Source organism: Leucoraja erinacea, chromosome 18, assembly GCF_028641065.1.
Source record: "Leucoraja erinacea ecotype New England chromosome 18, Leri_hhj_1, whole genome shotgun sequence".
NCBI lineage: Eukaryota > Metazoa > Chordata > Chondrichthyes > Rajiformes > Rajidae > Leucoraja > Leucoraja erinaceus.
Window position 1 is genome coordinate 27,525,801 of NC_073394.1, and position 15,384 is coordinate 27,541,184.

Consider the following 15,384-nt stretch of genomic DNA (forward strand, 5'->3'; position numbering starts at 1 on the left):
AACTACCTCTTCCAGCAGTTCGTTCCATATACCTACCACCCTTTGTGTAAAAAAAGTTGCCACTCAGATTCCTATTAAATCCATCCCATCTTGCCTTACTTTGCAATTGTCCAGATTCTAAGTTCTAAGTTAGCACCCAAGCTGTCGTACCAATATGATTTTTATCACAGTGTCAAAGATTAATTCTCATTAACTTTAACCAAACTGCCGCATTCATTGCCATACATTGCCTCCTGGTTAAACAGGGTCTCGTTTTTAAAACTATTATATTTTCTAAACCCTCAATAGTCATGCTCTCCATATCTTGATACATTTCACCAGCCCTCCCCATGTGAAGTGAGGCATTTTAGTATGTTTCTCTCTCCTCTACGACACTTTCCAGGGCAGGAATAGCACAGTGAATGATAGGGCCCTGGAAAGTGTCCTAGAGGAGGGAGACCAAGGAATGCAGGTACACAGTACCTTGACAGTGGCGACACAGTTAGACAGGGTGGTGAAGAAGGCACTTGCCATCCTTGGCTTCATCAGTAAGGCGGGTGAGTATAGGAGGTACACAAAAAAGCTGGAGAAACTCAGCGGGTGCAGCAGCATCTATGGAGCGAAGGAAATAGGCAACGTTTCGGGCCGAAACCCTTCTTCAGGTGAGTATAGGAGTTGGGACATCATACTGCAGCTGTGCAAGACATTGGTGAAGCTACACTTGGAGTATTGTATGCAATTCTGTTTGCCCTGTTATAGGAAGGATGTCATAAACTGGAAGGAATGTAGCAAATATTCACCAATATTTGATCATATGATATGCTATTAATTTTTTCAAACACGGTTCTGTAGAAGAGATTTAAGCATGGGGATGCTCCATTTAAGGCTTGTCTTTTAACAAACTAGTTTCTCAATTGTTAAACATTTTACACTAGTTAAATTGAGATTTTTTTTCTGGTCCAATGCTATCAGCAGGATATCTGTTAGACCTTTCATTGGGATTGGGTTTGTGGGAAGATATAAATGCAGCGGTGTAGATAGTCAATAAGTAATTCAGCAGAAAACTGCAGTGGTGAGTTTTTATCAGGCACATCAGCAGGGGAGTTATTTTATGTTAAAAGGTCAAAGTTAAACTGCACTGTGGGGAAGCATCATTATTATGTTTTTTGTTTGGCAAAAGATTTGTTAACTTGAATTATGGTGGCTCTGTATGTTCATAGTGTGTGAAATAAAGCAGTTTACCTAATTAATTTTATCATCCTGCCAGATTTTTTTCTCAGTCTACCATTGAAACATTTGGAAGAGATTATGAAACAACTACAAAACGTATCCAATTTCCATTGCAGGAATTGTTGCATTCTTAAGTTAAGCTAAAATATTGGGGAATATGAGCTGATCACAATCTATTTTGACACGTAAATATCTTGAGATCCTCTCAAGGAAAGCAGAAATACATCATGTGCAGGAAGGAACTGCTGGTGATGGTTTATACTGAAGATAGGCACAGCAGGACAAGCAGCATCTCTGGGTAAAGGGATGGGTGACGTTTCGGGTCGAGACCCTTCTTCAGACTCAAGGTCTTCTTCAGGGTTTGAAGAAGTGTCTCGACCGGAAACGTCACCCATCCCTTCTGTCCATAGATGCTACTTGATCCGCTGAGTTACCCCAGCATTTTGTCTCTCTCTTCAGAAACACAACAGGTGGATTCTTTGGTTGTTCTGAATTGTATTATATTGACGTGTGCTGCTTGTATTTTAGGTGAGGTCGAAATTGTGACAAAGCACCTTCAAGCCCTGATTGAGGCGGGTGTCCATCCAAAGGATGTTGCTGTGATAGCACCATACAATCTGCAGGTACAGTAGCTGATCTTTTTCTGCAGTTCTGTACAGGCAAAACGGGTGTCAGACATTTAACTTCTTATATTGAAATATTATTAAAGCAATCAAATTATAAAAGCTCTGATGTTCAGATAGTACATCCACATAGTTATGAACCTTCAACAAATATTGCTTGTTTATTGACTTCTGAAACATAAGTGCTCCCATTTGATGAAGCTATGCGTGAGGATGAGGGGGCTTTGTTGCCCACTGCACATCGCCATCCTCATACATAAGCCTGAGTCGGGTTTCTGGCCACAGGCCAATTTTATTACTGCAGATGTTCCATTAAGGATTGCAGATGTTTTTGCAGTTGACGCGGCCTGACCCGGATCTGCCCTAAATTCCAAGGACAATTGTTTACAGTTGTGTCTATGTTGTTGTGCCAGGATCTATAATTGCATCCAAGCAGGTACAGCCAGTTGGTTAAATTGAAGACGTCTGAAGAAGAAGAAGGGTCCCGACCCGAAACGTCACCCATTCCTTCTCTGCAGAGATGCTGCCTGTCCCATTGAATTACTCCAGCTTTTTGTGTCTATCTTTGGTTAATCTGTCTGTTGTCTTGACTTTTTATTCATCTGTATGTTTGGTGTGAGTCCTTGGAAATATTCAAGATTAATAGTGCATTGACATACCTCAACTGTGCCACTAAGTGGGTTTTGACCCGAAACGTTGCCTATTTCCTTCACTCCATTGATGCTGCCTCACCCGCTGAGTTTCTCCAGCATTTTTGTCTACCTTCAAAGGGGTGTAACCAAGGTTTACATAATGTAGAAACAAAAGAACTGCAGATGCTGGTTTATACCAAAGATGGACACACAGTGCTGAAATAACTCAGCAGGTCAGGCAGCCATTAAGGAAGGATGGTCCCAACCCGAAATGTCATCTGTCCTTTTTATCCAGAGATGCTGCCTGACCCGCTGAGTTACTCCAGCACTTTGTGTCTATCTCAAGTTTTACATGATGTTGTTCTTTGGTTTACAATGAGTTTACAACACAGTTTGCAACCTGGGTTCAATCTTAGTTTTCTGTGAAGTCTCTGAGGTCTTTCTATATATATCCCTGTGACCACATGGGTTTCCACTGGGTGCTATAGTTTCCTAGAGAGCGCGGGATCTTCCTCCTTTGATAGTTTTAGTAATACCATGAAGAGATGACATTTCCGGCTCTGTGTAGTTTTGAAAAAAGGGCATTTGGAGCTTATCCAAGAGAATTATAAGGGCATGATTTTGTCTAAGCCAATCTGCCCATCCCTGTGTCTAAGAGTTGCTATATTACAGTATATAGGTAGATGGCGCCCAAGCCAGGCGACTCACTGCATGCTGGTTCCAGAAGTGGACCTACAATCACTAAACTAAACAAAACTAAACTGAATTATGTTAGAAATCTATTTTCAGGAATAGAAACCATGCTCAATCTAGATTTACTTTTCATTTCTGTTTTGTTGAAATTTGAAAATGAGATAAAGGGATAGAACTGAGACAAATGGGTTTTGGCAAAAGACGTAGAAAATGTAGTTTGATGTATTTTTTATTTATGATATTTCTTATTAAACAGGTACAACTCCTGAGAAAAGAACTGTCGAACAAGTACCCTGAGCTGGAAATTAAGTCTGTAGATGGATTTCAAGGAAGAGAAAAGGAGGCTGTTGTTTTATCCCTTGTTAGATCCAATAGAAGAGGTAAGTGCTGAGGCTTATGTAATAGTTTAGACTTTTGAGATACAGCACAGAAACAGGCCCTTCAGCCTACCGAGTCCGCGTGGACCAGCGAACCCCATACACTAACATCATCCTACACACTAGGGACAATTTATAATTTACAGAAGCCAATTAACCTACAAACCTGCATGTCATTGGAGTGTAGGAGTAAACCGGAGCACCCGGAGCAAACCCATGATCAGAGAAAATCAACAATCACAAACAGCACCCATGATCAGGATGGAACCCAGGCCTCTAAGAAGGAACTGCAGATGCTGGAAAAGCGAAGGTAGACAAAAGTGCTGGAGAAACTTAGTGGGTGCAGCAGCATCTATGGAGCGAAGGAAATAGGCAACGTTTTGGGCCGAAGTCTGAAGAAGGGTTTCGGCCCGGAAAATTGCCTATTTCCTTCGCTCCATAGATGCTGCTGCATCCGTTGAGTTTCTCCAGCACTTTTGTCTACCTTCGAACCCAGGCCTCCATGTTTTCCAAATGGCAATGTATACTGTCCTTTAGAACTTCTTCCAATAACGTACCCATTATTGGAAATGGGCTGTTTAACAAAGTTTCCGCATCATCCCCCACTCATGTAAGAACAATACTGGTCACTCCTTTTGTATTCTCATTCTCTTTATTTATTTAGAATGTGTGCATTTCTTCAAACACTCTTTGTTTTCCTTTTGATTTCATCCTTTTGCCTTCTATAATTATTGCTTTCTGCAGTATTTAGCTCTCTGCATCTGTCAAACATTTCATTTTTGATGCAAGCAGGACCATAAATCTGGGTTTTTGTCCTTTGTCTTTTTGTGTGAATATGTTTCCATTATTACCCTGTAAACAAAATGGTTGGGTTGCATGGTGACAGAATTGACCTCCCTACTTAACCCCCTATTCCCTTCTGTCATCAAGCTTCCCATACATCCTTGTCATGCTATATGCTGTGGATTCATTGGTAACTTTGCTGCAGGTAGATATGAAAATAAGATATAACACTTGAACATAGAACAGTACAGCACAGGAACAGACCCTTCTGCCCACAATGGGCTGAAAATGATGCCAAGATAAACTGCTTTCATCTGCCTGGTCCATATCCTTCCATTCTCTGCATATCCATGTGCTTATCTAAAAACCTCTGAAACACCACTATCGTGTCCCCAGCAATCTTGGTGTCTCTATCATATCTGCCTCCACCACTAACCCTGCCAGTATGTTTCAGATACCCACCACTCACTGTCTAAAAAAAACTGATCGCACATCTCCTTTAAACTACCAAATTGTGAAAACCCACACCTCCTTCAGGGACAATTTCTTCCCAGCTATTACCAGGCAACTGAACCATCCTATCACCAACCAGAGAGCAGTGCTGACCTACAATCCACCTCATTGGAGACCCTCAGGCCATCTTTAATCAGACATTTCTGGACGTTATCTTGCACTAGTCGTTATTCCCCTTATCCTGTATCTGTACACTGTGGACGGCTTGATTGCAATCATGTATAGTCTTTCTGCTGATGGGATACCATGCAACAATAAAGCATTTCATTGGATCTCGGTACATGTGCCAATAAACTAAACTGAATTATAGCAGCAGATTTATACAAAGTCAAAATATTGGCAGTCATCGGATAGCTCAGAAAACACATTTGGAGCGTTCAGATGTGTAATCGTGAAGTAAATGCTTCAAGACAATTCATAATCGCAGCGTATTAGTAAATATTGTTGCCAGGAGAAAATAAAGTTGTAAATTTTCTATGGATAAGCTGAGCAGAGGCTGTGAAATTGATTCCAGTTCTGTCAGGATAATGGCGAACATGTTAAAAACTGCTAATTAAATATACAAACAATGCGTTCTCTTCTGCTCTTAATATACTCAGCAAGTCAGGCTGCATATGTGTGAAGAAGAGGCAAGTTAATCTTTCTGGTCAGTGACTGTCCACCAGAACTGTTGTGATGAAGGGTCATTAACATGAAACGTTAACTTTGTTTCCCATTCCACAGATAATGCCTGACCTGTTAAGTGTTTTTCAAATTTTTATTTCTGGCTCCTGTTATTTTTTCCCGCCATTGCAATCTATACAAGGTCACGATTCCAAAGTGAGAACTGAACTAGAGTTGATTTGAGTGCTTCATGCAAGTTGAGTTGTCTGCTGTTGCTTATTCTCCAGATTCGCCCAATGTTTTGTGTTAGCTGTGTTCCAGGAAGGGAGTTTTACGCTATTGAGTGAAGAAATTGCAAGCAATGATAGACAGGAAACTATTGCAGAGGCTGGAAACCGAGCAGGTCAGGCAGTATACATGGGCAGAGAAACCTGTTTCCAGTGCTTTCCTGTTTTTACGCTAAACAGGCCAGTCTCTCCCATGCCACTACAAGGCACAGTGTATCATAATACCCCCACTGTTTTCCCTGTTGATTGCCGTATAATAATAAATGGAAAAGGAATTAGCGAGAAAGGATCAGGAACATGCCACACTTCCACTCATAGTCATAGAGTCATACAGCACAGAAACAGGCCCATTGGCCTGACTTGCCCATACTGACCAAGAGGCCCCATCTACGATAGTCCCACTTGCCTGCATTTTTGCCTTTCCTATCCATGTACCTGCCCAAATATCTTTTAAATGTTGTTATAGAACCTGCCTCATCTACCTCCTCTGGAAGCTCGTTCCATACACCCAACATCCATGTGAAAAGTTTCCCCTCAGAATCCTGTTGGAACTTTCCCCTCACTTAAACCTATGTCCTCTGGTTCTTGATTCCCCTACTCTGGGTAAAAAATTCTGTGCATGAATCCTATTTATTACCATCATGATTTTATACGCCTCTGTAAGATCCACTCCTTAGTCTGCTGTGCTCCCAAGAAATAACATCTTAGCCTGCCCAACCTCAAGTCCTGGCAACATCCTGGTAAATCTTATCTGCACTTTTTCCACCTTAATGACATTGTTTCTATACTGCCTGACCCTTTAGGCGACAGTGGTTTGGGAAAGCACTCTTGCCCCATTTGGAGGTTGCATGATGAAGATGGGTACATTATGTATTGTATGTGATATACCTTAAAGGGCTGAGATGTGAATAAATAGTGTTGCGTAGCACACAATCCAATTTTACACATTGGATTACTTCCAGCAGAATGTTCAGTGCCTTATTTCTAAAATATCAGCAACATTCCTCTTGAAATAAATGTTCCCTTAGTTCACTGTGAGCTTAATTATTGATGAGAGGAGTAAGTTTGTATATATTGTTTCCAGCCCCCAATCTCAGGATAATAAATCAGGAGTGTTCATCTCTCGGAGCAAGGTATTGATCACTGTAGATTCTTGGGAGAAACTGAATAGTAATCTAGGAATAGACCTAGGGTTGCTACTCAGGTGGCACAGCTGGTGGAGCTGCTGCTTCCCAGAGCCAGAGGCCCGGGTTCAATCCTAAACTCGGGTGTTGTCCGAATGGAGTTTCTGCCGCTGATCATGTGTGTTTCCTTCGGGTGCTCCTGTTTCCTCCCACATCCCACAGCCGTGCAGGTTTGTAGGTTAATTGCCCTCTGTAAATTACCCCTGGAGTGTAGGGAAAGGATGAGAAAGTTGGATAACATGGAATTAGTGTGAACGGGTGATCAGTGATCGACGTGAACTCGATGGGCCAAAGGGTCTGTTTCCATGCTGCATCTTTCCATCAATCAATCCACTAAGGACCATGGGTTGCGGATGTTTAGAAATGCAGCATGGAAACAGGCTCTTGACCCCACCGAGAACATTGGAAAGTGATCACCAAAGCATCCACAAATTCTAGGGCCACTTCCTTGAGTACTCTGGGATGCAGACCACCTGGCCCTAGGTATTTATCTACCTTCAGTCCCAACAGTTTACCTAACACCATTTCCTGACTAATGTGGATTTCCTTCAGTTCCTCCTTCCCACTAGATCCTCTCTCCCTCTAGTATTTCTGGGAGATTGGCTGTGTCGTTCTTAGTGAAGACAAAACCAAAGTATTTGCCTAACTTGTTTGGCCTTTTCTTTGTTTCCAATTATAAATTCACCTGTTTCCTCTTCACATATCTATAGAAGCTTTTACAGTCAGTTTTTATATTCCCCGCATGCTTTCTCTCATGCTCTATTTTCCCCCTCTTAAATAACCCCTTTGTCCTCCTCTGTTGAATTCTAATTTTTTCCCAGTCCTCTGGTTTGCTGCTTCCTCTTGCCAATTTATATGCCTCGTCTTTAGATTTAACACTATCCCTAATTTCCCTCATTAGCCACCGTTGAGCTGCTATCCCTGTTTTATTTTTATGCCAGACAGGAATGAACAATTGTCGTAATTCATCCATGCGATTTTTAAATCTTTGCCATTTCATATCCACCGTCAACCCTTTAAGAACCATTTGCCAGTCCATCCTAGCCAATTCCGGTCTCATGCCATCAAAGTTACCTTTCTTTAAGTTCAGGACCCTTGACTGAATTAACCGTGTCACTCTCCATCTAAATGCAGAACTAGTGTGAACTGGTGATCAGTGGTTGGTATGGACTTGGTGGTCCAAAGAGCATGTTTCCACGTTGTATCTCTAAGTAGGTGGGTAGGTAGGTAAATAAGTAGGTAGGTAGATAAGTAGACAGATAAGTAGGTAGATAGGTAGGTAGATACATAGTTAGATAAGTAGATAAATAAATAGGTGAATGGATAAATAAATAGATAATAAAAAAATGATTCAATGTTGAATGGGAATTGTACAAGGCTATCCTAGAGAAGATGTTTCTTTAGAGGAACTAAGAATATTTTCTACTTTTTTTGCCCCACATGGGTATAATTGCACATGTGTCCTTTTTCCAGGTGAAGTGGGCTTTCTGGCTGAAGACCGAAGAATAAACGTGGCAGTAACTCGCGCACGCCGCCACCTGGTGGTGGTGTGTGATGCCCGCACGGTCAGCACCCACCCCTTCTTGAAGTCCCTGGTGGACTACATGACGGAGCACGGGGAAGTGCGCACTGCCTTCGAGTACTGCGATGACGTGGTGTCAGAGAACTACGTGCGACCGGTCCTTCCAGCTGAGCAAAGGAGGGCAAAAGATTCTTTGGTGCAAAAAAATGACAAGAGCCCAAATCGTGACAAAAGCACGGTGGCTGAAAAAATGCATAAAGACCCTGCTAAACATTGCAGTCAGAAAAAGGATGCAGATCGGGATAGTTGCATAATGCACAAAGAGAACATCGGTTCAGAAACAGTAGAGAAAAGTGCCAAAACTACAAATGTAAAAGATAACTCCGAGAAACTCAAGGAACAAATATTGCGATTTATAGAAGATAGCGCAATGAGTAAGCTTGAGTTCCCTCCATCGCTGAACTCTCATGACCGTTTGTTAGTCCATCAACTAGCAGAAGAGCATGGCCTTGATCATTTTAGTATCGGTGAGAGCAAGGACAGGTTTATAGTTGTGGCTAAATCGTGTTTCTCAGAAGGACAAAGACAGCTCAAGTGCCAAGTGGAGCAAAAGTGGCTGGATGTGCCTCTGAATATCCCTCAAATATCCATGGAAAATGAAAAAGGGCAGATCCTTACTGAGAAGGGAGAACCCCAGGAGTTTACCTCTTGTGTTTCTCAGTCTAAGCTGGATTTAAAGACTCTGTATATTGAAAGGATACAGCGGGAACAAGCCAGGAGGGAGGAGAAAGCAATACAGAAGCAAAGCTTCAGTACCACTGCGTCTCTGAAGTCAAAAAATAAAAAACATGGTATGTATTGTCTTTTCAAGGAAAATAAAACTGCTGATCTTGCTTTTAAAATTGTATTTTAATGATGGGCGGAGGAGAGTTGATTGGGTGTGTGCTTTATCTCTGAAACTAGGTCTGGATTTTTAGTTTTATCACACATCCTACCATCTATTATAGAGTTTAATTACTGCTTTGTTTTTGACAATTCAAATATTTCTTTGACTGCTTGGTCCTGTTTAGAAATGCAGTTCATTGCTTTTGCATTTGTTTAAAAATACCTTGTCAATCTACAGTTTAAAATATTTTAAACATATATGTATGGCACAGGAACAAGCCTTTCAACACATGTTGTCCGTGCCGAACATGATGCCAAGCTAAATTAAGTTCCCCTGTCTGCACATGATCCATGATCCTTGCTCTTGAGGCAGTGCAATGTAGGTTCACGAGATTAATCCCCGGGATGGCGGGACTGTCATATGAGGACAGATTGGAAAGAATGGGCTTGTGGCATTTCACTGGAATTTAGCAGGATGCGAGGCTATCTCATAGAAACATAGAAAATTATAAAAGGACTGGACAAGCCAGATGCAGGAAAAATGTTCCCAATGTTGGGGGTATCCAGAACCAGGGGCCACAGTCTAAGAATAAAGGGGAGGTCATTTAAAACTGAGATAAGAAAAAAAAGTTTTCACCCAGAGAGTTGTGAATTTGTGGAATTCTCTGCCACAGAAGACAGAGGTAAATTCACTGGATGAATTTAAAAGCGAGTTAGATAGAGCTCTAGGGGCTAGCGGAATCGAGGGGTATGGGGAGAAGGCAGGCACAGTTTACTGATTGTGGATGATCAGCCACAATCACAATGAATGGCGGTACTAGCTCGAAGGGCTGAATAGCCTTCCCCCTGAACCTATTTTCTATGTGTCTATATCCCTCCATTCCTTCATATCCATGTGCCTATCTAAAAGCCTCTTAAACGCCACTCTCATATCGGGCTCCACCACTCCCTCCAGCAGTGCATTCCAGGCACCCACAATCCACTACCCTCCATGTATCCAAACTTGCCCCACACATCTCCTTTAAACTTTGCCCACCAAAGCTGTGCCCTCTAACCTTTGACATTTCCACCCTGAGGAAATGGTTCTGACTGCCTACCCTATCTCTGCCTCTCATAACTAAAGCCACGTCTCCTGGTTGATCCTAAAGAACCTATGGCACTATTTAGCAAAAGAACAACACCATGTCCACTCCAAACATGAGACCAAGTTAAACTAATCTCCTTTGCTTACACATGATCCATTCCCTGCAAATCCATGTGCCTATCCAAAAGCCTCTAAAATCTCACTATCATATCTGCCTCCACCACCAACTCTGGCAGCACAGCACCCACCACTCTGTGTGTAATAAAAACAAACTTGCCCTGCTGATCTCATTTAAAGGCCTGCACACCATAAAGCTATGCGCTATAGTCTTTAACATTTCCACCCTGGGGGAAACAGCTTCTGACTGTCTACCCTTGATGCCTACTATAATTTTTAAAAAATGGTGAATGGATTTTTATTCACCGTTGAGCTGGTTTATCTGAGCCAGTACTTCGCAAATCTTCAATCAACTCTGCTCAGTACCATTGCACAAAAAACACTGCAATTCTTGCATAAATTGGAACTTTTCCAATTTGGTACCTTTACCCTTAAAATAATTTTATACACAAAAGAAACTAGCAAGTTACAGCAATATTAGGTTTTTCATTTTCAAAAGAAACAGCCTGGCGGTGTGATATAATTTAAAAGGATTTTCTCCAGTGTTTGCTTTAGTTAACTGGCTGCTCTTTCAGCTGCAATTAAATTTGATGAACAGTACATTAATCTTATTGCAAAATACCTGCAATAATACAAGTGACTGAGTTGCAGAAAGGATTGGGAATCCTTTATGATCAGACTATATGAGTTGCAAAAAACCATCTTGCTGGAACATTGAAAGCCTGCATTGAGGCTATGATACTTTCGATTTTGTATAGAATCATATAATCTTACAGCGTTGAAACAGGCCTTTTGACCCAACTTGCCCACTCCGGCCATCATGTCCCATCTACACTACACTAGTCCCACCTGTCTGCATTTGGCCCATATCCCTCTGAACCTGTTCTATCCATGAACTTGTCTAAATGCTTCTTAAATGTTGCGATAGTACCTGCCTCAACTACCTCTCCAGCCGCCATTCCATATACCCACCACCCTTTGTGTGAGTGGTGAATGTTAATGGTATCTTTAACTGCTTGTTTAACAGGGAAAACCAAAGAAGAAAGTGGTGTGGAAGAGGATTTTGATGCCCTCATTGCAGCATCTATAAAAGCAAATAGTATTTGTGCATTTTTAAAGTGCAATGGAAGTATTCTCACCATTGGCCAACATTGCATCCACTGTAACAAGCACTATTGTCTCAGCCATCACATCCCAGAGGTAAGAACTTTGTTGAATAAAAACAAATGCTAACTCGTTCACCATTGTTTAAAATTAATATGTCCATCAAACATTAAATGAACTTTGTATTATAGTAATATATTATAGTAAAACCCACATACGTTTTCTCTGGCCCACGTGGGTTTTCTCCGGGTGTTCCAGTGTCCTCCCACACTCCAAAGACATGCAGGCTTGTAGGTTAATTGGCTTTGGTACAACTAAAATGTCCCGAGTATGTAGGATGGTGCTAATGTACATGATGATTGCTGTTCGGCACTGAATCGGTGGGCTGAAGGGCCTGTTTCCATGCTGCATCTCTAAAGTCTAAAGTAACATTTCATGCTACCATTCCAATTCATTCCTAGTCATTTCAATACGTCAGGATATTATTTTTTAGGAACATTGGCATCAATACCAACATGGCACATCATTCAGTCCTAGTTATATTTGAGAAAATGGTGATGATAAATAAGAACATAATGAAGAGGTTTAGGTCACAAATCACCTCAAGACTCTCTGCCAGGACTGATCTGATCTTGGCTTGGCAATGAGAAAGAGGAGGGAACATAGCACTGTTTATTCCCTTACAGGCTAAATTTCCATCTGTCTTGGGCCATCAGCCGCCACAATCAGAACATTCCCGCCCCTTTGAAAGAAGAAACCCCTTATAAATGTTGCCCTAAATGGGTGATCCCTTATTCTGAAACTATGCCTCCCAATTTTAGAATCCCTCAAAAGGGATCCACTACCGTGCTCAACCTCCTCAGAAACCTCTGTGTTTTAATAAGATCACGTCATTCACGAGAACACCAGCGAACTTAAGTAGTGCCTAAAACCTTTCTCTTAAAGCAACTGCTTCATCCCAGGAATAAACCTAGCAAACATTCTCTTACATGGAATCATGTATGGTCTTTCCACTGACTGGTGAGCATGCAACAAAATCTTTTCACTGGTACATGGGACAATAAACTAAGCTAATTGCCTCCTATGCATGTGAAAAAGCCAGGTAGGGTCATCCCAGTAACTTGATCCAGCAGCCAAGAAAAGTGACAGGTTTGTCATACAGTGGTGGCGTTCCTATGCATTTGCTGCCCTTTACCCTCTTGGTGATGGAACCTGAGATTTGAAGAAGATATCACAAATTGCTGAACTGTATTCTGTGGACAGAACACAGTACAGCTACGATATTCAGGTGACAGAGGGAATTATTATTTTAGATTGTGGGTGCTTTTGGTACTCAACGTAAGCTTGTCTCCCAAAAATGCACATGACAAAATGTAAAATCCATGCTTGGAATTCTCTGATCACTGCTATTTCATTTACGTATTTGCCTATCCCAGTACTTTTTCTCATAGCCTGAAGGTGAGAGGGGCAAATTTCAAAGGAGTTGTGCAGGACAAGTTTTTTACACAGAGGCTGGTGAGTGCCTGGAATACGCTGCCGAGGGTGATAGTTGAAGCAGATACATTAGTGGCATTTAAAATACTTTGGGATAAGCACATGGCTATGCAAGAATGCAGACGTAGGGGTTATGTGCAGGTGGATAAGTGATGGTCTTGGCATCATGTTTGGCACAGACATCATGGGTCGAAGGGGCTGTTTCTGTGCTGTACAGTTCAACTTTCTATGTAGAACAGAGGAGGGCTCAAGCGAGACATAGACTTTATTATTATAGCATTATTTTACTCCCTGTGGATGGTGCCTGATCAGCATTTTCACATTCACAGTGTCTTATTTTTAATTAGTTTTTTTAATTAATTTGACAAGTCCAGCGCAGCATTTAAAATGTGATCTCGCTGTTAATTCTCCCGCAGGGTTGTGGAGACTCCAATATGGCTTTTATCTGTTTATACATTCTCAACGAAAGCAACCGCTTCTGTCAACGTTGTCACGAGTAACGCAAGCTTCTCCCACATTTGACGCCCTTCTAGGTTCACGGGTGTAGTGCGCAGGCCAAAGCTCATGCCCGGAAAGTCATCAGCCGAGAAGGCGTCCTCTATGCAGGCAGCGGCACTAAAGACAAGTCATTGGATCCAGTGAAGAAGGCTCACCTCCAAAGAAAGCTGGGGAAGAAGATCGATCAGCTGGCTAATCAGCGAAGTGCCAAAAAGGAAAGTAAAAAATGAAGTAAAAACGCAGTATCATAAATTTAAATAAGTAGCCTAAATATTGTATATTTATTTCAAGAGCTTCCCTATATTGTAAAAATAACTCTTAGGAAACAGTAATGTATATTTTTGATCACCAATGGAAAGGACTCCAAAATAATTATGAAAATTAACTTTGGCATTGCTCCAGATGATAGTGTCGCAGTGCTGAGCTACACAATTTCTCATCCTTGTACTGCCAGCAGCAGTTTGAAAAGCCATGAGAGCAATTAAAAAAAAATCTAGTACTGCAAATAATAATCCAGGCACTAAATCCAGAATAGACACAAAAATGCTGGAGTAACTCAGCGGGACAGGCAGCATTTCTGGAGAGAAAGAATGGGTGACATTTCGGGTCGAGCCCCTTTTCCAGTCTAAAGTCTAAACCCATTCCTTCTCTTCAGAGATGCTGTCTGTCCCGCTGTGTTACTTCAGCATTTTGTGTCTGTCTTTGGTTTAAACCACCATCTACAGTTCCTTCCTACTAATTCCAGTATGATGGATAGCCGGAAAGGCGATAATTTACACCATTCAGTCTTCATTGGTCATTATTGTTGATGGTGATCTGACTTTGTTTGGAATCATTTGTAATGTAATGAAACCTAATATAGTCTGAGCTACTGATTTCCAAAATGTCCTGCTGATCAGTAAATGTATTATAAATATTTGTCAGTACCAATCTACAGATTTATCTATTTTTCCCCCCCAATAAAGAATTAAATCCACTAATTCCCTGCTGTGCTGTTCTGAATGTGAAAGCTATTCATTAACCACCAGACTTACAGGCTTCTGTAGTTGCCTGAAGAGATAACATTGATTTCAGGGAGAACATAAACATCGGACTTAAATAATTATTTCAAACTCTTGATTGTCATTGTGGCAGGCGAAATGCAAGCCTACAATTATTTGCTACTGTCACAATTAAAGCAGTGCGATGGTGAGTATGTGAATTATTTACCTTTACAACTTTGATGTGATATGACTGTGTAACTACATTTGTATGTTGGGCAAAGAATTGAATATCTAGACCTGCAAATTCATTTCAATAAAATGTATACATTTTGAAACAAATGCTTGGATATTGCCAGTGAAATGGTGATATATTCAGTGCTTGTGGTCCTTACACAGTTAGACTGGTACAGTAGCTACTTATGAAGTGTGAATTTGTACAGTTACTGCCCGTCATTTCCCAATCCTCCACAGGGTGTGCTGTTCTGCAGGCTTCTGCTAAATTTCCAGCCATCGGATTTTATTTGTGAATTGTAATTCCCTTGTACTTCAAATATTCAAAATAAAATCATTTATTTTATTTGTTAAATTGATCTTCTGCAGTCTTAATCATATTTATTTTGTATGCTGTGAACTATGTAAAATGGTAGGTAAAATTGGCCTAGTTTGCTGTCTGTGGGAATTCAGGGAGTTTTGTTGCAAAGCCAATTTACAGATAGCAAACTCGTATCAGTAAAGGGAAATCTAGAGATCACTTTCTTTTTGTGCTGCGTGGGGAGGCACTGCGCAATCCTGA

At 41.2% G+C, this 15,384-nt stretch overlaps 1 protein-coding gene across 1 annotated transcript in view; it reads left to right on the top strand.

Annotated features, from left to right (window-relative positions):
* Positions 1-15,177, top strand: part of ighmbp2 (immunoglobulin mu DNA binding protein 2) — a 44,834-nt gene extending 29,657 nt beyond the window's left edge. The window contains exons 13-17 of the mRNA XM_055649691.1: positions 1,738-1,832; positions 3,414-3,537; positions 8,378-9,277; positions 11,540-11,712; positions 13,644-15,177. Coding sequence (XP_055505666.1) covers positions 1,738-1,832; positions 3,414-3,537; positions 8,378-9,277; positions 11,540-11,712; positions 13,644-13,838 — 1,487 coding nt within the window. The 3' untranslated portion in view covers positions 13,839-15,177. The remainder of the gene's footprint in view (positions 1-1,737; positions 1,833-3,413; positions 3,538-8,377; positions 9,278-11,539; positions 11,713-13,643) is intronic.
* The last annotated feature ends 207 nt before the right edge of the window (positions 15,178-15,384 follow it).